The sequence below is a fragment of the Pseudophryne corroboree genome, chromosome 5 (genome assembly GCF_028390025.1).
Source record: "Pseudophryne corroboree isolate aPseCor3 chromosome 5, aPseCor3.hap2, whole genome shotgun sequence".
In the NCBI taxonomy this organism is placed as follows: domain Eukaryota; kingdom Metazoa; phylum Chordata; class Amphibia; order Anura; family Myobatrachidae; genus Pseudophryne; species Pseudophryne corroboree.
This window is the reverse complement of record NC_086448.1, coordinates 500,541,492-500,568,148: the sequence shown is the minus strand read 5'-3', so window position 1 is coordinate 500,568,148 and position 26,657 is coordinate 500,541,492. Positions and strand designations below refer to the sequence as shown.

The following is a 26,657-nucleotide window of genomic DNA, read 5'->3' as shown; positions in this document are numbered from 1 at the left end:
TGCACTAATTATTTAACAATGTTGGTAACTATATGCTTCCATACACTTTCAAAGAGTAGAGGTCAGTTCTGTCATTGCTTGGGTGGATGAACTAGCGGTAACTGGCACCACTGTCGTGTATTTGACACGGTTAAGAACTACAAGTTATTTTGGCACAGTGGTCAGCATTTATGCCTGACAGTACTGAGATCATTTAGTTTAATTCCCCCAGGACACTGTCTGTGTGTGGTACTGGTATGCTCTTCTTGTGTTTGCATGAGTTTCCTCTGGGTATTTTAATTAGTTGTCTTCTGACTAAATATTAACCAAACGTGAAGTGTATATATGTGTGTGACAGAATGGAATCCGGTCAAAAGGTCGACATGAGTTTTTCATGATTTTTCTTTTTTTGAACCTTTTCATACTTAACTGTCCACGTGGACTACGTTTGGAACGGTAGCCCGAAGCGCGAGCCATGCGAGGGGACACGGTGCACTAATTGGGGTTCCTGGTCACGCTATGAAGAAAACACATAAAAACACACCTCATGTTGACCTAGAGACCCTGTCGACCAATAGTGGTCGACCTAGTTACTATCTACCTTCCATACCACACCTGACAGAATATAGATTGTATTCTGCACTGGGGTATGAGTTGTGAATTAGTAAATAACCTCTTTAAAGTATTCCCTAATATCTATATAATCTCTAAGAAATATACTTTTATTTGTGAGTGAAGTTTTAAGGTAAATGGTATACCATCTTACGTGGTGATGGGTTGTGAGGTGATTTGTGTCACTGGCATATATCTGGGATGGAGAGATTATTTGTTACTGTCCTATATCTGGTAGAATGAGCTCTCCAGACAACTTGAGCCTAGAACTCTCTTAAGCCAGGTTAAGATAACTGACGGCATTCTCCTACATGTGAAGTGTTTAAAGATGCCGACAATTGGTTTGTTCCTTTTAGGTCTTTCAAATGCTTGGAGGCATATCCGCTAACTGTCTGCACTGCGGGAATTGTGCTCCCTAATCCCCAGACGCAGGATTTTTCCTTACAGTTTCAGGAGCTGCGTGGAAAAATGTGTTTAAAATGCACCATCTACATTTAATGTGCTGAGAACACATTTTATTCTGCATTTTATGTGGAATCGGTAGGTTTCTGCGGGTTGCCAGAGGTTTTATCGCGTGGGGTAAAGGCTATGTAATTTAAACCTACTGGACTTTAAATTTGGAGCATTCCCTCTGCAGAAAACCCTGCCATGATTAAATATGCCCCCATAGTATTGTAAGATTAGCAAACATTGTCGGTATCCGTACTCCGGGTCAACACCAAAATGGTCGACATGAGTTTTTTTCCCTTTTTTTTTTTTTTTTTTTACGTTTTCATACTTAACGATCCACGTGGACTACGATTGGTAACCTTGCCGGAACCAGGCCGGCGGACGCGGTGCACTAATGGGGTTCCCAGTCACTCTACGAAGAAAACGACACCAAAAAAACTCATGGCGACCTTGTTCATGTTGACCAATTGGTGTCGACCTTTTTGGTGTCTACCTGGAGTCCCAGACCCATTATTGTCATATCTTAGGTGGAGAGAGTGGAGTCTACAGGTGTATTTTCCATTCTCGCATTTCAAATTGCACTAAGTGGTGAACAAATTTCTGTCCTAACTATTTCTTCAGTTCCAATCCACTGCTGACTGAGGGAGGGGGAAGATTAATTTCTTCTTTGGGTAGTGATGGGTACCCGAGGAACTCAACCAAGCTATTTAGTTATTCTGCCAGGTGGGCACTGCGGCATTACTTACTGTGCTTGTCACAGCAAAATGTTGAAACGAGTGAAGCAAATAAACCCGTGTAAAGTCTTAGGACACCAGAAAAGCAGTTTGGTCCCCCCAAATGGCCAACTTTGCAGACTTCCGCTTGCTACCTCATGCTGTTGTGCCCGATCGGCAAACAATTGAATAGCTTCCGTCGGGTATATATGGATAATAGTGGGCGAGCTATGTATCTGCCACAGAAATACGGATTCCTCAGCTACCAGCTGCATGTTTCACTTTTAGCCCCAGCATGTGCTGAATTTGTAACAAATTAATCAGAACAAAAGGAAACAAGACTGTTTTATACATAGTCCGTATTATTCACATGGGGAAAAAGAATGTGTCCGCACTGGTTCATACTGTTTGTCATGTTACAAAAACAATTTGACAAAAGTTATACTGTACATGCTGCTTCCTTACTACTGGTACAAATGACAGACAGTATTATATGCTTCTAGTTATACCCCTTTTACATTTGCAGCTTCGGTTCATTCCCGGGAATGTGTCCCAGTATATTTGCCGTGACACATTCCCGGGAATGACCCTTTTACATTCGCGGCCTGACCCGGCATATTGCCGGGCGTCACCGCTGATGCTACCGGAGGCGGTGCATGGAGATAATCTTCTCCGAGCACCGCCTCCTCCTATGCAGAGAATGGGTGCCGGGTCACCTTGACCCGGTATACCCGTTCACACTGAACGCATCCTGGGACAGTCCCGGATTCAACCCAGGTCGAGACCTGGTTTGAAATCCCGGGATGCTCGTCCCGGGAAATTGTCCCTGTCCCTGTACCCATTCACACTCACAAAAATCCCGGGATGATGCGTGTTCACTTGCAATATCCTGGGATTTTTCTGCGAGTGTAAAAGGGGTATAAGTGATACATGCTTTTTCTGTTACTCGACAAGGAGCTACCTGAATAATCTCTCTTGTAAAGGAATCCTTGTGATTCTTATGTCTAGTTGATGTTTATTATCTATTATTTTATTTAGAAGGCACCATAAGTGGTTTGCAGCGCCGTACACAAAACACACATTAGATCAATACAGGTTACACATAACATTACAGTAACTGAAAAACTAAAACAGAGCACGAGTAACAATTGTCACCACAATTCTCGGTGCACAATACAACTGAGATGCAACTGGTGTACTACTAGGGGCAGGCAGATTTTGGAAGTGATGAACCGTTACGAGCCAGAGGATATGCAGGTATAAGATGGTAGCTGAGTAGGAGAGAGCTGTATGGATGGCTATTTAGTCACCGGTGTGTGACTTGGGATGGGCTTTCACAGTAATGTATCCAGTAAGTTAATAATAAACTTCTGAGTAACCGAAGCTGATCTTGTGGCTAGTTGTTAAGACTGCACATGTCACAATGCAACAGTAATAACCTTTAAGGTTCTCTGTCTCTTTATTCTCGATCTGGTTCGGTAACAACTTGAGAATTCTACTTTAAATTAAATTTAAAAAAATCTACCAAATCCTTTTCGTAATGTGTTGTTTTTTTTTTTGTGTGGTTTCTGGAATTCAGAGTAAGCAGTTTTGATCATTGCTTTTAAGGCTCCTCAAGGCTCATTATCGGATACTGTTAGGGAATACTGTTATGCATTTATTGTATACTTCTAACTGTGCATTGATAGTGCAATGAAGATGGTTGTGGATTATTAGATCTACACTAAAAAGGTCTACAGTCAATAGGTCAACCACTAATGCAGACATTCATTAAGTCATCAGGGTCAAAAGCTTGACATAGAAATGGTCAACACAAAAAAGGTAGGCTATGGGGTATATTCAATTAGAGTCGGAAACGGCTGTCTTATCGGAAAGATGGCAGTTTCCGACTGGAATAGGTCGGAAGGGTTTCCGACCTATTCAATCCAGCATAATTTTTTCCGACAAGTTGGGAAATCCGACTTGACGGGAAGCTGTCGGAAAGCACACGGATCATATAGGTGCGATCCGCGTGCTGCTGCTGGAAACTGGGTCAAATCCTACAGGTTTTGGTCCCATTTCCGACAATGTCAATCCGACTTTGTAAAGAGGGATTTGGCCATCCTATTGAATAACCTATGTCTGATCCTTTCCGACAAATGCATGTCGGAAAGGATCCAACTGTAATTGAATATACCTTCCTTTTTTTTTAACTTTTTTTTTTTTTTTTTTTTTTTTTTTTTGGGGTGTTTTGTCTCTTCTGCGAAAAACAAGCCTCGTTTGTATACCGCATTCCCTCGCTTCAGGCAGGTTACTATTGCCAGTCGTAGTCTACGTGGATGGTAAAGTATGAAAAGGTTGGAAAGAATAAATACAAAACAAATTTTGGTACCTTTTGACCCTGTTGACCTAATACATGTCTACCATTAATGGTCAACCTTTTGACTGTACCATCTTTTTACTGTAGATCTATAGACCAGATACCAATGAAAATGGCTGTTGGTTAATATAGTGTTCCTCAAATTACTAAGGCAGCTTTTACAGTTTATATGGAAATGTTTTGCCTTCTCCAACAGAAAGCAATTGACCTGGCCAGTAAAGCGTCTCAGGAAGACAAGGCTGGGAACTATGAGGAAGCTCTTCGGCTATATCAAGCAGCTGTGCAGTACTTTCTTCATGTGGTAAAGTGTAAGTATGTATGTACTCATTTGGGGGGAGAGGGTGTTTTTGTTTGGGTGTGTGGTGTGTGTTTTGTTTTTTGTTTTTTTTCTCTCCCGCCTCAAATTACTTAATTTCTATGTCCTACCACTTTTTGAGCTGTGCAGTTTGATCTGCAGACACTGGGGATGGACACCATATTTGTTGTTTCAGCCAAAATGGATTAAACAAGTAATATACATTTTCCAAAGCCTGTTAAATTGTATTCCATATACCATATTCGAAATGGAGTTAAATCAGAAAATTAAACCTTCTGCTTCAATAATAATCAGAATATAAATGAGCTATACATCATATACCTATCCTTTTTGTGACATTATAGTGCAAGATGTCAGATGCACTTTAGAGGCTATGCCACTGGTAGCGTTTCCAGTGTGTGCGTACTTTTTTTGCTGAATTTGGGATCTTAGTCGCATGCAAATTTATTTATATTGTACTAGGTATTTAGGATTAGGATTATTGTCGCAAATAATGATGCATGGTGTGATACATGATTTGAGTCACTTGCATCTGTTATGGTTTTTGCAGCAATTACCTTTTCCTGAATGTTGCATCTTAATTAACTTAGTTTATGAAGTACTTGAGATTAGTATTTTTGTGGCAAAGGAATTTAGTATAAAGCGGCAGATTAAACGCATATTTTAAGAAAGCCATGAGGCTACGTGGCAAAGTCCATTGCATGCCAGAAGGGGCCCTTTGGAATGACTTGAGGGTAGGTGTGTGGGGATACCTTTTTGTGCATGATAAAGTTAAACGTTTCTACCCAAATAGCATTCTATGATGCTTATTGGAACTAAATCTTGTGTGAAACAGTAGTGTTGCATAATATTGTGTCAACATACAATTTAAGTCTTTCTCTTACGTCCTAGAGGATACTGGAGTTCCATTTAGTACCATGGGGTATAGACGGATCCACCAGGAGTCATTGGCACTTTAAGAGTTTGAGAGAGTGGGCTTGCTCCTCCCTCTATGCCCCTCCTACCAGACTCAGTCTAGAAACTGTGCCCTAGGAGACGGACATCTTCGAGAGAAGGATTTAACACAGATAGTGGCGAGATTCATACCAGCTCACACATACAAGGCACATCAAGCTACCTTCGCTTGAAAACTCAGCAACCGCTGAAACATTACTTACCAAGTAACAATGCAGTACTCCACTAAAACGAAGTTGTACTGAACCAAATAACGCTAGCAGGAAAACGAAGCACTGGTCCCAGCATCCTCTATGGACTACGAGAAAAGGATTTACCGGTAGGTAACCAAAATCCTATTTTCTCTTACGTCCTAGAGGATGCTGGGGTCCACATTAGTACCATGGGGATGTACCAAAGCTCCCAGAACGTGAGGGAGAGCGTGGAGGCTCCTACAGAACTGATTGCCTGAACTTCAGATCATCAGAGGCCAAAGTATTGAACTTGTAGAACTTTGCAAATGTGTTCGACCCAGACCAAGTTGCAGCTCGGCAAAGTTGTAAAGCCGAGACACCCCGGGCAACCGCCCAGGAAGAACCCACCTTACGAGTAGAGTGGGCCTTAACAGACAAATGACACGGCAATCCTGCCGTAGAATACGCATGCTGGATAGTGATCCTGATCTAGCAAGAGAGAGAGTCTGCTTAGAAGCAGGACACCCAAGTTTCTTGGCATCATACAGGACAAAGAGTCCGATTTTCTGTGACGAGCAGTCCTCTTCACATAGATTTTAAGAGCCCTTACAACATCCAAGGACTTTGATGAAACTGAGGAATCAGTAGCCACTGGCACCACAATAGGTTGGTTGATATGATATGCCGACGCAAACTTCGGAAGGAACTGCTGACTTGTCCGGAGCTCAGCTCTATCTTCATGGAAGATCAAGTATGGGCTTTTACATGACACAGCCTCCAACTCCGACACACGTCTAGCAGAAGCTAAGGCCAACAAAGCGACAGCCTTCCACGTGAGAAACTTGACCTCGATCTCCTTTAGAGGCTCAAACCAGTCCGACTGGAGGAACTGCAACACCATGGTAAGATCCCAGGGCGCCGTAGGCGGTACAAAGGGAGGTTGGATGTGCACAACTCCTTTCAAAAAAGTCTGAACCTCAGGGAGGGCAGCCAATTTGTTTCTGGAAGAAAATGGAGAGGGCTGAAATCTGGACCTTCACAGAACCCAACCTCGGGCCCATATCCACACCTGCTTGCAGGAAGAGGAGAAACCGTCCGAGTTGAAACTCCACCGTAGGAAAATTCTTGGATTCACACCAAGAAACATATTTTTTCCAAATACGATGGTAACGTTTAGGCGTTACTCCTTTCCTAGCCTGTATCTGGGTAGGAATAACCTTGTTCGGAATGCCCTTCTGAGCTAGTATCAGGCGTTCAACCTTCATGCCGTCAAACGTAGCCGCGGTAAGTCTTGATAGGCGAACGGCCCCTGCTGCAGCAGGTCCTCCCGAAGAGGAAGAGGCCTCGGCTCTTCTCGCAGTAGATCCAGAAGATCCGCGTACCAAGCCCTTCTTGGCCAGTCTGGAGCAATGAGGATCGCTTGAACCCTTGTTCTCCTTGTGAGCTTTAGAACTCATGGGATTGAGTGGAAGCGGAGGAAACACGTACACCGACTGGAACACCCATGGAGTCACTAGGGCGTCCACTGCTTGCGGGTCCCTCGACCTGGAACAATACCACCGAAGCTGCTTCTTGTTGATACGAGAGGCCATCATGTCGATCTGGGGTATGCCCCAAAGATCTGTTCTCTCCTTGAACACCTCCAGATGGAGACCCCACTCTCTCTCCTGGATGGAAATTGTGTCTGCTGAGGAAGTCCGCTTCCCAGTTGTCTACTCCTGGAATGAAGATTGCTGCCAACGCGTGTTTTTTTCTGCACAGAGGACGATTCTTGTTACCTCCGACATTGCAGCTCTGCTCTTCGTTCCGCCCTGTCTGTTTATGTAAGCCACCCTTGTCACATTGTCCGACTGCACTTGAACAGCCCGATTTTCTCAGAAGATGGGCCGCTTGAAGAAGACCGTTGTAGACGGCTCTTAGTTCCAGAATCGGCAGGCTGGCTTCCAGATTTGACCACCTTCCTTGGAAGGTATTCCCTTGAGTGACTGCGCCCCAGCCGCGGAGACTTGCATCTGTTAGAAGTCCTGAATCCCGAACCTGTGGCCCTCCAGAAGTTGAGGCAGTTGCAGCCACCAGAGGAGCGAAATCATGGCCTTTGGTGACACTTATTCTCTGGTGCATGTGTAGATGGGATCCCGACCACTTGTCCAGGAGATCCAGTTGGAAGGGCCAAGCATGAAAACTCCCGTACTGCAGGGCCTCGTAAGAGGCCACCATCTTTCCCAGAAGGCGAATGCACTGATGAACAGACAACCCGGGTGGGCTTCAGGACATCCCAGACCATTGTTTGTTTGTATCCCCAACGCTTTTTCCTCTGGAAGAAACTCTCTCTGCACTTCCGTGTCGAGGATCATTCCCAGAAAAGACAACCTCCTGATTGGTTCCAAATGGGGCTTTGGAAGATTCAGGATCCAGCCATGTTCCCTGAGAAGCTGGGTCGTGAGAGCTATGGACCGTAACAGCTTCTCCTTGGACGATGCTTTTATCAGCAGATCGTCCAGATATGGAATTATGTTCACCCCCTGTCTGCGGGGGCGAATCATCATTTCCGCCAACACCATGGTGAATACTTGGTGCTGTGGAGAGGCCGAATGGCAGGGCCTGGAACTGAAAATGACAGTCCAACAGTGCGAATCGAAGATAAGCTTGATGCGGCAGCCAAATCAGAATGTGGAGGTACGCATCCTTCATATCAAGGGATACCAGGAATTCCCCCTCCTCCAGACCTGATATCCCTGCCCTTAGAGACTCCATTTTGAACTTTAACTCCCTCAGAAAGGGGGTTTAGTAATTTTAAGTTCAGAATGGGCCTGACCGAACCATCCGGTTTCGGTACCACGAAAAGGTTCGAATAGTAACCTTTGTTTTGCATATGAAGTGGTACTGGCACAATGACCTGTGCTTCCACCAACTTCTGGATGGCTTCTTGCAGGACAGTCCTGTCCGCCAGCAGAGCTGGCAAGCCTGATTTGAAAAATCGGTAAGGAGGGAGATCCCTGTGGACTTGGGAGAAAAAGAGTTATCAACGGTAAGTATACCATAACGATCATTTCTCCTGCAGGGTCCACAGGTTAGCCACAAGATTACATTGGGATGTCCCAAAGCAATTTAGTGGTGCGGACGCTCCTGACTGGACAGGAGAATCCTTTGCCCGAATTCAGCGTCCTGAGAGGCAAAGGTATCAAAGGCATAATGTCTAATGAATGTATTAATGGAACACCATGTGGCTGCCTTACTTATCTGTTCTGCTGAAGCACCACGTTGTGCTACCCATGATGGACCTACCTTAAGAGTAGAGTGAGCAGAGACATTAGCTGGAACAGGGAGATCATCTTGAGAGTATGGTTCTGAAACAGTCATTCGAAGCCACTTCACCAGTGTCTGCTCGTCAGCAGGCCATCCTCCGTAGAGAACGAAGAGTGTGTCCGTTTTTCTGATGGCACTGGTACGATCCACGTAGATCCTTAAAGCACGGACCACGTCCAACGATGCATCTCCTGCAGAAAGGGCTGGTCCTTGGAAGGCCGGGACTACAATTTCTTCATTAAGGTGTAATTTAGACACCATCTTAGAAAGATACCCAGATTTGGTTCTGAAAACCGCTCTATCTGGATAAAAATAAACCATTCATTCAGAAAAAAGGAGGGTGACATAACAGTGCCCGTAAATCTGAACTCTTCTAGCTCAAGCAATAGCCAGTAGAAAAAGAATTTTACCTGTCACCCATTTAAAATCTACTTGTTTTAGTGGTTCAAATAGGGCAACTTGAAGGGCCTTTAGGATTAAACTTTAAGTCCCAAGGCACTGTAGGAGGAACAAAAGGAGGTTGAATGTGCAGCATTCCCTGGAAAAAAAAGGTGCACATCCTGTAGGTTAGCAATTTTCCTTTGGAACCAGTCAATGCTGACACTTGCACTCAAGCCACCCTTAGACCTTTGTCCATTCCTAACTGAAGGAATGCTAGGACTCTGGAAACTCTGAAAGACCTAGGAACAAATTTCCGTTCACTGCACCATTGAATATAGGCCTGCCATATTCGGTGAGAAATGCGAGCTGAGGAAGGTTTCCTTACTCTGAGCAATGTTTGAATTACCTCTTGCTTTCAGGATGGAGACTCCAGCCATGCCGTCAAAGATAGTCGATCCAGGTGCTTGTGATAGCAAGCACCTTGAAACAGTAGATCTGGATGTTGATGGAGTAGGAATGGAACATCCATCGACAATCTCTGCAGATCTGTGTAACATTGTCTTCTGGGCCAAGCCGGAGCTATTAGTATCACAATGTCCCTTCCTTGTTTTGCCTTTCGCATCACCCTGGGTAACAGAGCGATAGGTAGAAACACATAGGCTAGACGAAAGTCCCATCTCACTGACTGGGCATTCACAAAGATCGCTTTGGTATCCTTTGTTCTTGACCCGTATGCGGGAACTCTGTAGTTCTGACGGGATGCCATGAGATCTATCTATGGTAACCCCCACTTGTCTACCAGAATTTGGAAGACCTCTGTGTGTAAAGCCTCTTCGTTTGCATGAATGGTGTGTCGACTAAGAAAATCCGCTTCCCAGTTTAGGACTCCCTGAATGAACACTGCGGACAAGGCTGGATAATGAAGTTCTGCCCACTTTAACGTGTGATTTACCTCCTTCATTGTGTTCCCGCTGCGAGTTCCTCCCTGACTGTTGAGGTAATGTACTGCCTTTACATTGTCCGAGCAGATTTGTACTGGTTTCCCCTGAAGGATGTCCTTTGCCTGAATAAGTGCCATATATATGGCCCGAAGTTCCAGTATATTTATTGGCATGCAGCTCTCTTCCTTGGTACACTGCCCCTGGAAGCAACTCAATCCTGACACCGCCCCCCAGCCCTGAAGGCTGGAATCCGTTGTCAGAATTTCCAAATCTGATATCAAAAAAGGTCTCCCTTTGTCCAGATGGGATGTCTGCAGCCACCAGGCTAATGACCTCCTTACTTCCAGAGGAAGGACCATAGTCTGCATATTGTCTTTTATTGTCTGATGAAAACCATTCCATTTGTAAAGGATAAGACATTGCAGAGGCCTTGAGTGGAACTGAGCATACGCCACCATGTCGAATGTCGACACCATCAACCCCATCACACGCATTGCTGCATGAATGGATACCCTTTGACTGTGTAGCAGCTTCTGAATCCTTGATTGATTTCTGGATATTTTGTTCAGAGGTAAAATTATTCTCTGAAGACTCTAATCCAACATGGCCCACAAGTGAATCATCCATTGTGACAGAACCAGGGATGACTTTGCCCAATTTGAGTCAACCGTGTCTCTGCAAACAAGCTATTGTCTGCCGCAGATGACACTGAAGCAATTCCTGAGATTGTGCCAGGATTAATAAATCGTCATGGTATGGAAAAATCTTGCCATTGCCACCATAATTTTGGTGAACACTCTGGGTGCTGTGGCCGGTCGAAATGGTAGGGCCTGAAACTGAAAATGTTGCTGGAGGATGGCAAACCTGAGAGAGCGCTGATGGGACAGTGCTATAGGAACATGAAGGTAAGCATCCTGGACATCCAGGGATACCATAAAATCCTCCGGCTCCATGGCCAAAATAATGGAACGTAAAGTCTCTATATGAAACCGAGGCACCCAAATGTACTTGTTCAGCACTTTGAGATTGAGTATGGGCCGGAACAACCCATTTGTCTTTTGGACTAGAAACAGGTTGAAATAAAAACCTTGTCCTCGTTGTGCAGGAGGAACTGGAATTATCACTCCTGACTGAAGCAACTACTGAACTACCTCTTACAAAGCCCTTGCCTTCGTTTACACTATAAACGGTCTTGTACAAAAAAAAAAAAAACCTTTTGAGGAGGGTGGAGACCCGCACCATCAGGCTGATGGTTTCTCTTCTGATTTGGAAGCCGGCCTCTGGTAGCCCAGTGCTTTTTAGTCTCACCAGACTTGTCGGATTGAGACTGTTTGTTTGCCATAACCCTTTCCTTTTGCATTTCCTTGAGTCCAAAAGGGCAGAAAAGCTGGAAATCTGGGCTTGGATTTGTGTGTAGAAAGAAACTTTACTTTCTTTGAATCTGTTTCTGACTCCAAAATACTGTTTAATTCTTTACCAAAAAGAATATCTCCAGTAAAAGGCAAAGACTCCAGAACCTTCTTAGATTCTGAGTCAGCTTTCCATGTACATAATCAAACAGCTTTGCGAGCTGCTACTGCTGAGGCTGATGCCTGAGAGGCAATTGGACCCATTTCCAAGGCTGCTGCTTCCATAAAAATAGCTGCTGTTTGATATGTGCAAATGATATGGGATATGGGATTGATATGGGATTTTTGCTCTCTAGATGCCAATGAAAGGTCATCGTCCAATGCGTCATCCCAGGCTGCCACTGTTTTTACCATCCAAGCTGAAGCCATGGCTTGTCTTATGACTGCCCCAGACAATCAGAAAATGGTTTTTAGAAAACCATCTATTTTCTTATCCGTGACATCATTTAAAGATGTTGAAGACAGAGGTAATGTAGATTTTCACATGACATGCGTGTCTACTTTGGGAGCCACCTCCCTTTTGAAACAGTCCCCAGCCAGAAGAGGCTAATGGGAATTCCATTTCCTTGGAATTCTAAACTTCTTACTGGGTGTAACCCAACCCTCATGCATAATTTCCGTCAGCTGTTCTGACCCAGGAAACTCAGTCCTAATTATTTTGGGGCTTTTAAACACTGGTGCCTCGAATTTTAACAAAGGCTCTACTGCCTCCTCTAAGGATAGAATAGCTTTCATAGCACTAATTGGCTCAGGAATGTCCACTGAGCTGAAGCCTTCCTCCTCATCTCTGTACGCAGACTTGGAGTGCGATGGGTCCTCATCCTCTGACGAGTCCTCATCTGAAACATGTGTAGACTGTGAAGATGTTGTTTCATGTCTGTGATTTACTTACCACTGGCCTTTCAGCATGTTTCTGTTGAGAGGCTGCCGATTCCTGTACTGTATATGATAACCCCCAGGTGGAATGTTGCATGTAAGGGTTAACAGGGTAACCTATCCCTGGTATAGGAGCTGGCATTATCCACTCAGTTATACTGGATAATGTCTGTGCAAAAGTAGCCCATGGGGGTTCAACCTGAAACTGCGCCTGCTTCGGATTATTCAAAAGGCTTTGGTGAAAGCTAAAACAATTTGCACATAATCTATTTTGAACCAGATCCTGAGAGGTTAACCCAGCTTTGCAAGACAAACATGACATCAGTGTTGGTGCTGCTGTGGAGAGTGTATTCTCCTTACCCTTGCCTCTTTTTTTTTAAGACATGATAAATAAATCACACACCTTTACAGACTTACTATACAAATTGTGACTGCAATCACTTTAAAATGTGTTAAAGTGACGTACAATCCGATCCCTTCCTGCTTTGCACCAGCATTGAGGATCAGAATACACAGAAACTGACCGAAAATAGTGAAGTCAGCAATTACACTAGCAATCGGTCACAGGTTATACATTAGTATAATAAGCAATAGGAGCCCATAATCAACTACAGATACATTTTCAAGTACATAGGAGAAATATTACTGCATTTACTTTATATAGGAGTTTATACGTATTCAGTCGCACAGCAAACGAAAACAGCAGCAACAGTTTACAGACTCATATGCATCAGGCATTTATTCAACTATTCGTACCAAAGGTAGATAGAGACTTAGTCATGTATCACCCGGCTCAGGAGCGTGGGATACAGGGAGACTTCACCCTGCTTCCCGGATTGATCAGTACGTTAGTAAACGCTGAGTGGATCCAGACGCTATTAGTGTACACAATCGCCCAGTGAACACAGACGCCCAAGTGAACACCTACGCATCAGTCATACAGCTGCCTATGCTGCTACTGGGTCCTTTTCGATACACAGCGTCTCAGACGGAATCTGGAACTCAGTTCATGCCGAGAAACTTGGAGGAAACTGGTCATGAACCAACGGGGAGGAGCGACCAAGGGAGCGTCTGACTCCCCACTGCTGACATCAACCCTAGGGATCATGGCCTCATACTACCCCTGGAGCCTATGATCCCTGAGGCCTAGCGCTGGTGCACCCGAGGTGGCAGACTCATCAGCGATTGTTCAGTAGTCTCCACCCCGAAACAGTGCGGCTATGTCTCGCGTTTCCCCTACTAAGCAGAACAGATGTCTTACCTTCTCCGCGTACTCCGGCCAAAGCCTGGTAACATCTGCTGGACTTGCTAGTACATCCTACACAGACTCCGGCCGAAAAACAGCACTGTACACGTGGGTAAGCGTTGTCGCAACCCGGCAGGGAGGAGTTGGAGTGACACTTTCTAAAGGTATGTATAAGGTTCTTTTTATAAAAATATAGTAAGACTATAAAAATAATAAAAAAAAAAAAGCTTATGGCTGCTAAAAACCAGCAGCCCAATTGACCATGGTCTGGCTCCTGCTGCACAAAACAAAAAACTGAATTGCCTGAGCCAGGAGGCGGGGATATAGTGATGGGCCCGTTGCATTCTGGGAGGCCGAAAGCTTTGATCGTTTGGTGCCAATCCCGCTGACGCTACCTCATTTTCCAATGTTTATCCTGTGGCCTTAGGAGAAATAGCGTAATCAACAGTAAGTCTACCATAACGATTATTTCTGAGCAATTATATGATGGTCATTGTTGGGTACAATCTGTCTGGTGGGAATTCAGTTGTCATTGATGATCTCGCCCGACCGAATCCACGCGACACCTGCCACGCTGAAAGTGTTCACTACCCCATAGGGTAGCGAGTACTTTTGAGTCGAACTGCCGTTGCCGGCATTTAAACGCTGTGGCAACGGCAAGTCGCACCCTTTGCCAACAATTGCATTACTCCCTTAGTATGCATACCGTTTTTTTAGTCACTGCCTTTTAAATCTGGGCTGCTGGTAAACTTTTTTTTTTTTTTTTTTACATTTTCTTTACAAACTTGCTGTCTCGTTATTTTGGAAGAATGTTCTGTACAGCTCTCCATTCTATTTGTATATGATGCGTTTGTTTATGCTTTTATAAGATCCATTTTTTATTTATTTTTCTCATACGTCCTAGAGGATGCTGGGGTCACTTCAAGAACCATGGGGTATAGATGGGATCCACAGGAGACATGGGCACTTTAAGACTTTCAAAGGGTGTGAACTGGCTCCTCCCTCTATGCCCCTCCTCCAGACTCAAGTTTAGAATCTGTGCCCAGTGAGACTGGATGCACTCTGAGGAGCTCTACTGAGTTTCTCTGAAAAAGACTTATGTTAGGTTTTTTTATTTTCAGGGAGTACTGCTGGCAACAGTCTCCCTGCTTCGTGGGACTTAGGGGAGAGATGTTAGACCTACTTCTAGTGAGTTTAAAGGCTCTGCTTCTTGGCTACAGGACACCATTAGCTCCTGAGGGTCTGATCACTAGGTACGCCTAGATGCTCGTTCCCAGAGACGGCCGTCACCCCCCTTGCAGAGCCAGAAGACAGGGGAGTAGAAGAAGCAGAGAAGACTTCAGTGACGGCTTCTGAGGTACCGCACAGCGATCGCACGCTGCGCGCCATGCTCCCACACTACAGGGTGCGGGGGGGGGGGGGACGCGCCCTGGGCAGCATATAAATCCTCATTCTGACACTGGCATGAGGGGACATTTGTGCCAAGGCACTGTCCTAGCCCCCGCCAGTATAAATATTTGTTGAAAATTGCGGGAAGGAAGTGCGCCATTACGGGTGCGGAGCTTCTTCCTCACAGCTCACACACACACTGCTGACAACTGCAGGGCGCAGGGGGGGTACCCTGGGCAGCATAAATCTTAGTTTATGGCAAAAGGCACATTGTCCTACCCCGCCAGTATAATTAACTATTTATTTAAGAGCGTGTGAAGCGTGCCAGTACGGGGGCGGGGCTTCTTCCTCACTAAGCCAGCACACTAATCGGCACCATTTTCTCCTCACAAGAGAAACTCTGGTCCTCCCTTCACTACTGACATGTATCAGGATGCAAAAACAGGGGAAGGAGATGTGTATGGTGCTTGTATTCTAATAATAAAAGCGCTGCAGGTCTGTTTTTCAATGATATGTTTCACAGATTGTGTGAGCTGGTTTTTCCTCTGTGTCCATCTGACAGAGGTCTGTTCCCTATAAGTCCCAGTGTGTCTGTGAGTGTGTGTGGTACACGTGTGTGACATGTCTGAGGCAGGGAGTTCCTCCCTGGAGGAAGCCATCGTAGGGACACAGAGTTGTAAGGTGGTGGCGATACCGACACACCAAGAGCCTGCATGGGTGAAAGAAGTACGTGGTAGTATGCATCATATCAATAGGCTGTATCTAATACTGCATGTCACTGAGCTAGGTTGGGGGTGTTGTGAACTCGGGGGTTCTTCCGATGGTAGGGAAGAGGAACCACAGTTGGGTCGGAACAGGGATGGCCTGATATAGGTCTTCCTCATACAGGACTCTGACAGTAAGGCTTGGTGAAAATATTGAAGAACTTTATTGCAGGAAGGGAGCAACACAATGTCACATAGCAGAGAAGGAACGTATGGGGAAATGTCCAGGCCTATAGGAGAACTTGTAAGCAATGTTAAAGATTCCAGTAAATTAAGTACTTGTGAGTGATGGTAAAAGATACTGGTGACTGAAGAACTTGTGAGTGATGTTTTTAAAGACTCTGATGATTTGTAGAACTTGAGAGCGGTGATTAAAGACACTGATGATTTGTAGAACTTGAGAGCGGTGGTTAAAGACACTGATAACTTGAGCGGTGGACACTGATGACTTGTAGAACTTGAGAGCGGCGTTTAGCCCGCAGCCCACGCTGACTCCAAGAAGCACTGGTGATTGGACCGCAGAGGAACACACCAGCCGCTGGGAACGCTGGAAACTCTGCAGCAACTGGCACCTGGAAGTGCCGGAGACACTGGGGTACAACTGCAGAGAGATTCGCCGGGAACAAGAGCACTGGCATACACTTCAGGGGTAAAGACGATACTCAGGCGCCGAGGCTCTGCCCGGCGTCTGACTTTGAATCTCCCGCCTCCGCTGGATTGGCGGAACAGTCTGATGACGTCACCTGCTTACCGCCCACGTGATGCTGGGTGTCATGGCGGCGCCCCTGCCCCGGGGTACCGCCGGGAGCCGCGCCAGCCAGATGCCGGAGCCCGTGGACCACCGAAGGCGGAGGCCGCAACACAGACCAGCAGGCACGCAGGGGTAAGCGCGGTGAACGCCGCCTCTGGCGTGTGACAGTACCCCCTCCTCCAGGAGTGTCCCCCGGACACTTTCCAGGTTTTGTTGGATGTCTGGAATGGAAAATCCGCACCAGTCGGGGAGTCAGAACTTCAGTAGCTTTGACCCAGCTCCTCTCCTCGGGGCCAAAACCTTTCCACTCCACCAAATACTGTAGATTCTTGTGAAGATAACGAGAGTCAAGAATAGCTTTGATTTTCAAAGTCCGTTCCAGCTTCAGTCTCTGCAGAGGTTGGCCTCGGGGACTTTGAATGGAACCGGTTTAAAATAAGGGGGCGAAGGAGAGAGACATGGAAGGAATTTGGTATCCGGAGGTGGGAAGGCAATCCCAATTTGCAGACAACCGGGTTCAGGATTTGTAACACGGGGTAAGGACCAATAAACCTCGGAGCGAACTTCATAGTGGGCACCCTTAACCGAAGATTGCGGGTAGAGAGCCATACCCTGTCACCAACCTTGTATTGGGGAGCTGCTCGTCGCTTCCTATCTGCAAAGAACTTATAGCGGCCGGAGACTCTCTTGAGGTTAGCATGAACTCGACTCCAAATTTGAATGAAGTGCCGGAGAGTAGAGGCTGCAGCAGGAACATCCTCCGGAGGACAAATGGGTAATTCTGGAACTTGAGGATGGAATCCATAATTAATGAAAAATGGGGACTCGCCAGTCGAAGAGTGGTACAGATGATTATGGGCAAACTCGGCCCATGGCAACAGTTCCACCCAATCATCTTGCGAGGGGGAGAGATAAACACGGAGAAAAGTTTTTAAATCTTGATTGACGCGTTCATGGTTTGTGGATGGTAAGCGGATGAAAACTTGAGTTTTATTTGTAAGGCCGTACAGAGAGCTCTCCAGAATCTTGCAGTGAATTGTACCCCCCCCGATCAGAGACTATTTCCTGAGGTAACCCGTGCAGGCGGAAATGTTCTCGGATAAATAACAAAGCCAACTTGGGAGCTGATGGTAACCCGGTCAAAGGTACAAAATGTGCCATCATGGAGAAACGGTCAGTAATTACCCAGACAGTATTGTGACCCTTGGAGAGGGGCAATTCGGTGACAAAGTCCATAGAGATATGGGTCCAAGGCCTCTTAGGAATGGACAGTGGATGCAACAACCCCGCAGGATGCAGATGAAGAATTTTGTGCTGAGCACACTGAGGACATGAGTTGACATAATAATGAATATCCTTCTTCATAGTGTCCCACCAGTAAGATCTTCGTAGAAACTCCCACATCTTTTGAACTCCAGGATGACCGGAAAACTTGGAAATCGGAGCCCACTGCAACAACCTTGGTCGAAATTTAGCTGGCACAGACATTCTCCCAGGAGGAGGACCCAGAGCGGTGGGAGCCGCTGACATAGAAACTGGACTGAGAATCAAAGCCTTCTCAACGGAATTCTCCTCATCCGAAGCCGTTAAGGAACGGGATAAAGCATCAGCCTTGGTGTTAAAAGTCCCAGCCCAGTACTTAATAACAAACGAGAACCGAGTAAAGAAGAGCGCCCATCTAGCTTGACGGGGATTCAAGCACTGGGCCGTCTTGAGGTACAGCAAATTTTTGTGATCCGTGAAAATTGTAATTAGGTGTTTAGCACCTTCCAAAAGGTATCTCCATTCCTCCAAGGCAGATTTTATTGCCAAAAGCTCTTCGTCTCCAATGGTGTAATTCCGTTCAGCAGGAGAGAACTTGTGAGAATGGAAACCACATGGATGTAACTTCCTGTCTGGAGCGTACTGCGAAAGCACGGCACCTATGCCTACTGTGGAAGCATCAACCTCCAAAAAGAATGGTTTTGAAAAATTTGGTTGTTGAAGTACTGGAGCGGACATAAAGGCTGCCTTCAACTGAGCGAACGCTGCTACAGCTTCAGAGGACCAATGACTTGGGTCAGAACCCTTCTTGGTTAGGGCAGTGATAGGTGCCACAATGGTAGAGAATCCCTTTATGAACTTCCGGTAGTAATTTGCAAAACCCAGAAATCGTTGTACCGCTTTCAAGGAAAGAGGGTGAGTCCAGTCCCGAATGGCAGTGAGTTTCTCTGGATCCATACGAAGCTCCGTGCCCGAAATTATGTAACCAAGAAATGGAATAGAAGGGACCTCAAAGGTACATTTGGAAATCTTGCAATAAAGATGATTCTCTCGCAATCGAAGTACCACCTCTTTGACCTGTATTCTGTGCTCTGTGAGATTCTTAGAAAAGATCAGAATGTCATCCAAATATACCACTACACTTAGGTATAGCATATCCCGAAAGACTTCATTAATGAATCCCTGGAAGACGGCAGGGGCGTTGCTGAGGCCAAACGGCATTACCAGATACTCGTAATGCCCGTCCCTGGTATTGAAGGCCGTCTTCCATTCGTCCCCCTGTCTGATACGTATCAAATTATAAGCTCCCCTTAAATCGAGCTTGGTGAAGACTCGGGCTCCGCAAACTATCAAAAAGCTCCGTGATGAGCGGCAAAGGATACTTATTCTTAATGGTGACATAATTTAGACCACGATAGTCAATACATGGTCTCAGCCCTCCGTCCTTCTTCTTCACAAAAAAGAAACCCGCCCCCGCCGGGGAGGTAGAGGGGCGGATGAATCCTTTCTGCAGATTAGACTTGATATAGTCCGACATAGCTTGGGTCTCGGGTAATGGTAAGTGATAGGTGCGACCCCGAGGTGGCATTTTCCCCGGAATCAGCTCAATGGGGCAGTCCCAGGGTCTATGCGGTGGTAACTGATCGGCCGCCTGTTCCGAGAACACGTCTGAAAACTCCCGATAGGCCTCCGGAATGAGCCCTTCATCTGACTTGGAAGATACACGGAGCGGGTAGACAGGAGTGAGACCATTTGAATGACAAAATGGACTCCAAGATGTTATTTGTGTTGAACTCCAGTCGACGTGAGGGTTGTGAAGTTTAAGCCAAGGAAGGCCAAGAACCAGACCGTGGGGCATCTACTGAATCACTAGGAACTCCAGGTGTTCTTGATGCAGAGCTCCCACTTGCAGCTTGATTGGTACTGTACAACTTGAAATCAGACCGTTAGAAATTTGGATACCATTGATAGCAGTCAACGTAAAAGGTCGTTCGACCGACAGTAACTGAAAACCCGGATTCTGGGCACAGGAAAGGGAAATAAAATTCCCTGCAGCCCCTGAGTCCAGCAGAGCCTTAACGGGTTTGGCTATTGACTCAGAAAACAGAGACACGGAGAGTAAACAGTCCACTGTCGGATAAGGTTTAAAAGAAACCCCTAGCTCGACTCCTCCGGAACAAGCTAGGACTGCCCGTTTCCCGGGCGAGACTTGCAAAACTTGAGAAAATGATCCGCGGCTCCACAGTAGAGGCAGAGTCTACCCTCACGACGACGCTGACGTTCTTCTGGGGACAGCCGAGATCGATTAATCTGCATGGGTTCGTCAGGACTCGAAATAACCGTTTGCTTAGACGGAAGAGATCGGACCCTTGATCGATCTGACAGACTACGTTCGCCACCTTGTTCCTGTATGCGAAGATCCACCTTTACACAGAGCGAGATCAACTGTTCTAAGGAATCTGGCAAATCTCTAGTGATCAACTCGTCCTTTAGACGATCGGAGAGCCCGTTCCAAAAGGCAGCCCGGAGGGCATCATTATTCCAGCGCAGTTCTGAGGCTATGGTCTAAAAATTCATCACATACTGTCCCACTGAACGAGAGCCTTGTCGGACACGGAGCAAGTCTGCAGCGGTCGTCCTGCCGGGCTCATCAAAGATACTCCGGAATGACGTAATGAAATTGGTGTAACTAGAAACCAATGGATCCGAGCGCTCCCATAACGGAGACACCCAATCCAACGCTGAACCCTCGAGCAAAGAAATAATGTATGCCACCTTGGACTGATCAGTAGGGAAGTTATGTGAAAGGAGTTCAAAATGTACCTCGCACTGATTGAGAAAACCACGGCAATTCTTTGGATTCCCATTATAGCGAGAAGGAGTAGGGAGCTGAAGGCGTGACCTGGTTCCAGAGAAGGATTGAACATTACTAGAGACAACCACTGGAGCGGGTAACTGGAACTGGGGCCGGCACTACTGAAGCCAGAGAAGTCTGAATTTGATCCAGCCGGCCAGATAATTCCTGGCCATGTGCTGCTTCCTGACTTTGTACTCGGGAAACCAAGTCCTGGATGGTACTTGCCTCTGGGCTCCGATCCCCCGGGTCCATGAGGCCTGAGTATACTGTCACTGACCTAGGTTGGGGGTGTTGTGAACTCGGGGGTTCTTCCGATGGTAGGGAAGAGGAACCACAGTTGGGTCGGAACAGGGATGGCCTGATATAGGTCTTCCTCATACAGGACTCTGACAGTAAGGCTTGGTGAAAATATTGAAGAACTTTATTGCAGGAAGGGAGCAACACAATGTCACATAGCAGAGAAGGAACGTATGGGGGAATGTCCAGGCCTATAGGAGAACTTGTAAGCAATGTTAAAGATTCCAGTAAATGAAGTACTTGTGAGTGATGGTAAAAGATACTGGTGACTGAAGAACTTGTGAGTGATGATTTTAAAGACACTGATGATTTGTAGAACTTGAGAGCGGTGGTTAAAGACACTGATGATTTGTATAACTTGAGAGCGGTGTTTAAAGACACTGATGACTTGTAGAACTTGAGAGCGGTGTTTAGCCCGCAGCCCACGCTGACTCCAAGAAGCATTGGTGACTGGACCGCAGAGGAACACACCAGCCGCTGGGAACGCTGGAAACTGTGCAGCAACTGGCACCTGGAAGTGCCGGAGACACTGGGGTACAACTGCAGAGAGATTCGCCGGGAACAAGAGCACTGGCATCCACTTCAGGGGAAAAGACGATACTCAGGCGCCGAGGTTCTGCCCGGCGTCTGACTTTGAATCTCTCGCCTCCGCTGGATTGGCGGAACAGTCTGATGACGTCACCTGCTCCCCACCCATGTGATGCCGGGTGTCATGGCGGCGCCCCTGCCCCAGCGCCAGCCAGACGCCGGAGCCCGTGGACCACCAAAGGCGGAGGCCGCAACACAGACCAGCAGGCACGCTGGGGTAAGCGCGGTGAACGCCGCCTCTGGCGTGTGACACTGACACTGACACTGGATATGTGGAAGATGTGTTTTTTCAGGATACTGTTCTTCCATCTGCAGGCCACCCCCCCCCCCCTGTTCACAAAGTCCATTTACAAATGTTATGACTGTTGATACCGACACGGACTTTAAGTCCTGTGTCGACTATAGGGACTCTAGGAAAACAGATCTAATAAGAGTCCCTCCCACGAGCTTAATATATTCTTTCCCGGCAGTCACCCCCGGTGTTAGATTAGTGCACTGTCCAGGGTGACAAAAGAAAGTAATTCTCCCTGCACCGGGCCCGGCATTACTAAAAGAGCCGGCAGACCGAAAGGTGAAAACTACATTAAAATCCATTTATGTTGCAAATGGTATGCTACTCAGACCCACTATTGTTTGCGCGTGGGTGAGTCGCACTATTGAAAAATGGTCTGAAAGCGGTCATCAGAAATTGACACGATTGATTAAGATGAGATACTTCTTAAGTTGGGGAATATCAAAGACTCTACCGCATACATGCTAGAGGCGATGAAAGATATTGGACTCGAGTTCACAAGCCGCTACCAGGGCAGTATCGGCTCGGTGGGCGTTGTGGATTCGCCAGTGGAACGCGGATGCAGATTCCAAAAGAAATATGGAGGCTCTCCCATATAAAGGTGAGGCCTTATTTGGCGATGGACTAGATGCGTTAGTCTCGGCGGCTACCGCAGGTAAGTCGTCATTTTTGCCCTCTGCGCCTGCACCGGCAAAAAGGACATGTCTCTCTCACATGCAGTCCTTTCGGCCCAATAAATACAAAAAAAGCGAGAGGTTCCCCCTTCTTTGCAGGTAGGGGAAAGGGAAAAGTCCACAGTGGCTTCAGGTTCCTGGGTGCAGAAGTCTACCCCTACTTCTGCCAAATCTTCAGCATGACGCTGGGGCTCCCTTGCGGGAGGCCGCTCGGGTGGGGGCACGTCTCAAACTGTTCAGCCAAGGTTGGATTCTGTCTTGCCTGGGTCCCTGGGTGTTGCAGATGGTGTCCCAGGGATACAAGCTGGAGTTTCAAAACGTTCCCCCTATGCCGATTTTTCAAATCGACCTTGCCAGCTTCTCTTCCAGAAAGAGAAGCAGTAACAGCGGCAATACAAAAATTGTCAGGATCAGGTCATAGTCCTGGTACCTTTTTGTCTCAACAGGGGGAGGGGTTTTATTCAAGCCTTTTTTGTAGTTCTGAAGCTGGACGGTTTGGTCAGACCGATCCTAAACCTAAAGAATCTGAATCTCTCTACTTGAAACGATTCAAGTTCAAAATGGATTCGCTGAGGGCAGTGATTTCCAGTCTGGAGGAGGGGGACTACATGGTGTCTGTAGACGTAAAGGATGCTTACCTGCATGTTCCCATTTAACCTCCTCACCAGGCTTATCTGAGATTCGCAATTCAGGATTGCCATTACCAATTCCAGACGTTACCTTACGGCCTCTCCACGGCGCCGAGGGTTTTCACCAAGGTGATGGCGGAGATGATGGTCCTCCTGCATCAAGAAGGAGTCAATATAGTTCCTTATCTAGACGATCTCCTGATAAAGGCGAGATCCAAGGAGCGGGTGGTACAAAACATTGCACTCTCCCTGTCCATACTCCAACAACACGGTTGGATCATAAATTTTCCAGGAAAGATTATCTTTTTTGTTCGGGATGATTCTGGACAGAGTTTTTCTTCCGGTGGAAAAGGCTCTGGCAATCCAGAAAATGGTAAAACTAGTTTTGAAACCATCAAGAGGGTCGATCCATCAGTGCAAATATGGTGGCGGCCTACGAGGCCGTACAGTTTGGCAGGTTCCATGGCAGGGTATTCCAGTGGGACCTGTTGGAGGAGTGGATCCCACCTGCACATGCACCGGAAGATATTCCTGTCGTCGAAAGCCAGGATTTCACTCCTGCGGTGGCTCCACAGCTCGCACCTACTAGAGGGACGCAGGTTCGGGATTCAGGACTGGGTCCTGGTAACCACGGATGCAAGTCTCCGAGGCTGGGGAGCTGTCACTCAAGGGAAAAGCTTCCAAGAAAAATGCTAAAGTCAGGAAGCCTGCCTTCACATGAACATGCTGGAATTGAGAGCCATTTACAATGGCCTTCAACATGCGGTACATCTTCTTCAAGATCACCCCGTGCAGATCTAGTTGGACAATGTAACAGCAAGGCGGAACGAAAAGCAGAGCGGAAATGGCAGAGGTGACGAAGATCCTCCTCTGGGCAGAAAAACATGTAAGTGCTCTGTAGGCAATTGTCATTCCGGGAGTGGACAACTGGGAAGCAGACTTTCTCAGCAGACACGATCTCCATCCGGGAGAGTAGGACCTCCACCAAGAAGTCTTCGCAGAGGTGACGAGTCTTTGGGAGTATCCTAAAGTAGACATGATGACTTCTCGTCTCAACGAGAAGCTTCAGAAATATTGTTCCAGACCCTCAGGCAATAGCAGTAGATGCTCTGGTGACCCAGTGGCTATTCCGGTCTGTGTATGTATTCCTTCCACTTCCACTGATCCCAAAAGTTCTCGGGATCATAAGAAGAACAAGGGTTCGGGCAATTTTCATTGCCCCAGACTGGCCAAGGAGGGCTTGGTGCCCAGATCTTCAGGAGTTGCTCATTAAAAGATCCTGGGCCTCTTCCTCTTCGCGAGGACCTACTACGGTAGGTGCTGTGCGTGTACCTAGACTTACCGAGGCTACGTTTGACGGCATAACTGGGCGACGGATCCTAGCCCGAAAGGGTATTCCCAAGGAAGTCATCCCCACTCTTATTCAGGCCAGGAAAGGAGTAACGTCTAAACATTACCACCGTTTTTGGAGAAAATATGTTTCTTGGTGTGAATCCAAGAAAGTTTCAACGGAAGAGTTTCAGTTAGGGCATGTTCTCCATTTCCTACAGGCTGGAGGGAATGCAGACTGAAGTTGGACTCCATTAAGGTCCAGATTTCAGCATTGGCAATTTTCTTTCTGAAACTATTAGCTTCCCTTCCGGAAGTTGTCTTGCGTGGAAAGCGTGTTGTGCGTCCAACCTTCATTTGTGCCTCCAGTGGCACCATGGGATCATAATGTGGTGTTGCAGTTCCTTCAATCACGTGGGTTTGAACCTTTAAGAAGGTGAAGTTGCTTTTTTCACTTGAAAAGTGGCCATCCTGTTGGCCTTGGCATCTGCAAGGCGGGTGTCTGAGTTAGCGGCCTTGTCTCACAAGAGCCCTTATTTGATCTTCCATGAAGATAGAGCTGAATTGAGGACCCGTCAGCGTTTTCTACCGAAGGTGGTTTCCTCTTTCTACAGGAACCGACCTATTGTGGCTACTGACACCTTCGCTGAGTCAAAGTCTCTGGATGTGGTTGGAGCTTTGAAGATTATGTCGCCTGAATGACTCAGATTAGGAAAACAGTGGCTCTGTTTGTCCTGTATGCTCCCAACAAGGTTGGGTGTCCTGCTTCCAAGCAGACCATTGCGCGCTGTATCTGTGGTGAGATTCAGCATGCTCATTCCACGGCTGGATTGCTGTTATCGAAATCGGTGAAGGCCTGTTCTAGTAGAAAGGTGGGCTCGTCCTGGGCGGCTGCCTGGGGGGTCTCGGCGTTACAGCTTTGCCGAGCAGCTACTTGGTCGGGATCAAACACTTTTGTTAAGTTTTACAAGTTTGATACTTTGGTCGATGATGACCTCAAGTTTGGTCAATCGGTGCTGCAGAATCATCCGCACTCTCCCACCTGTTCTAGAGCTTTGGTATAACCCCATGGGTCTTGAAGTGACCCCAGCATCCTCTAGGACGTATGAGAAAATAGGATTTTAATACCTACCGGTAAATCCTTTTCTCTTAGTCCGTAGAGGATGCTGGGCGCCCGTCCCAGTGCATACTGTATCTGCAGTTATTGGTTGTGGTTACACACAGGTTGTGTTACGGTTTTTGTCAGCATATTGCTGCAAATTTCTTCATGCCGTTGGCTTGTGTTCTGTTGAATGCCACGTTCTGCGGCATGCTTGCGGTGTGAGCTGGTAAGATGCTCACTGTGGTTTAACAATAAATCCTTTCCTCGAAATGTCCGTCTCCCTGGGCACAGTTCCTTAAACTGGAGTCTGGAGGAGGGGCATAGAGGGTGGAGCCAGGTCACACCCTTTGAAAGTCTTAGTGCCCATGTCTCCTGCGGATCCCGTCTATACCCCATGGTTCTTGAAGTGACCCCAGCATCCTCTACGGACTAAGAGAAAAAGGACTCACCGGTAGGTATTAAAATCCTATTTTTTTTTTATTTTTTTTTTTGTCTGCATGAATAATGATTTCAAATTGTTATGTTTTGGTGTGCACACATGAATGAATTCTACAGCAGAGAATATATTTTTATCATTCTTAGATGACACACAGGGTGAAAAGGCAAAACAGAGCATCCGATCAAAGTGCATAGAATACCTTGACCGAGCAGAACAGCTGAAGGCTTACCTAAAGAAAAAGGAAGCTGTTCCTGCAAAGCCAGTAAAAGAGGGAGGGCCTCGTCCTGCTGAAGACAAAGGGTATGGTTTTTTTTCAAAAATATTTTACAATGATGTCATGGCTACACTCTTACACTTATTACATTTAAAACGTAATAAGTGTATTTCAGTATGTAAATTTAAATCCTATTTATTCCGTCACGTTGAGCAAACATGATTTAGTAGTCCTCTTTGGTTTAGGGTTTGTTTTTTGCCTTTGTACTTATTTCTGAGTTATTTTTATAATTTTTCTCATGTCTTCTGCACATTTTATCAACTGTAAAACTTCACAGCGGCTACTTCTACCTGC

The 26,657-nt window shown here is 46.5% G+C and overlaps 1 protein-coding gene across 1 annotated transcript in view; it reads left to right on the top strand.

Moving 5' to 3' along the window:
• VPS4B (vacuolar protein sorting 4 homolog B) overlaps positions 1-26,657 on the top strand; it is a 144,447-nt gene that overhangs the window by 29,620 nt on the left and 88,170 nt on the right. Inside the window, exons 2-3 of the mRNA XM_063923019.1 lie at positions 4,310-4,421; positions 26,233-26,389. Coding sequence (XP_063779089.1) covers positions 4,310-4,421; positions 26,233-26,389 — 269 coding nt within the window. The remainder of the gene's footprint in view (positions 1-4,309; positions 4,422-26,232; positions 26,390-26,657) is intronic.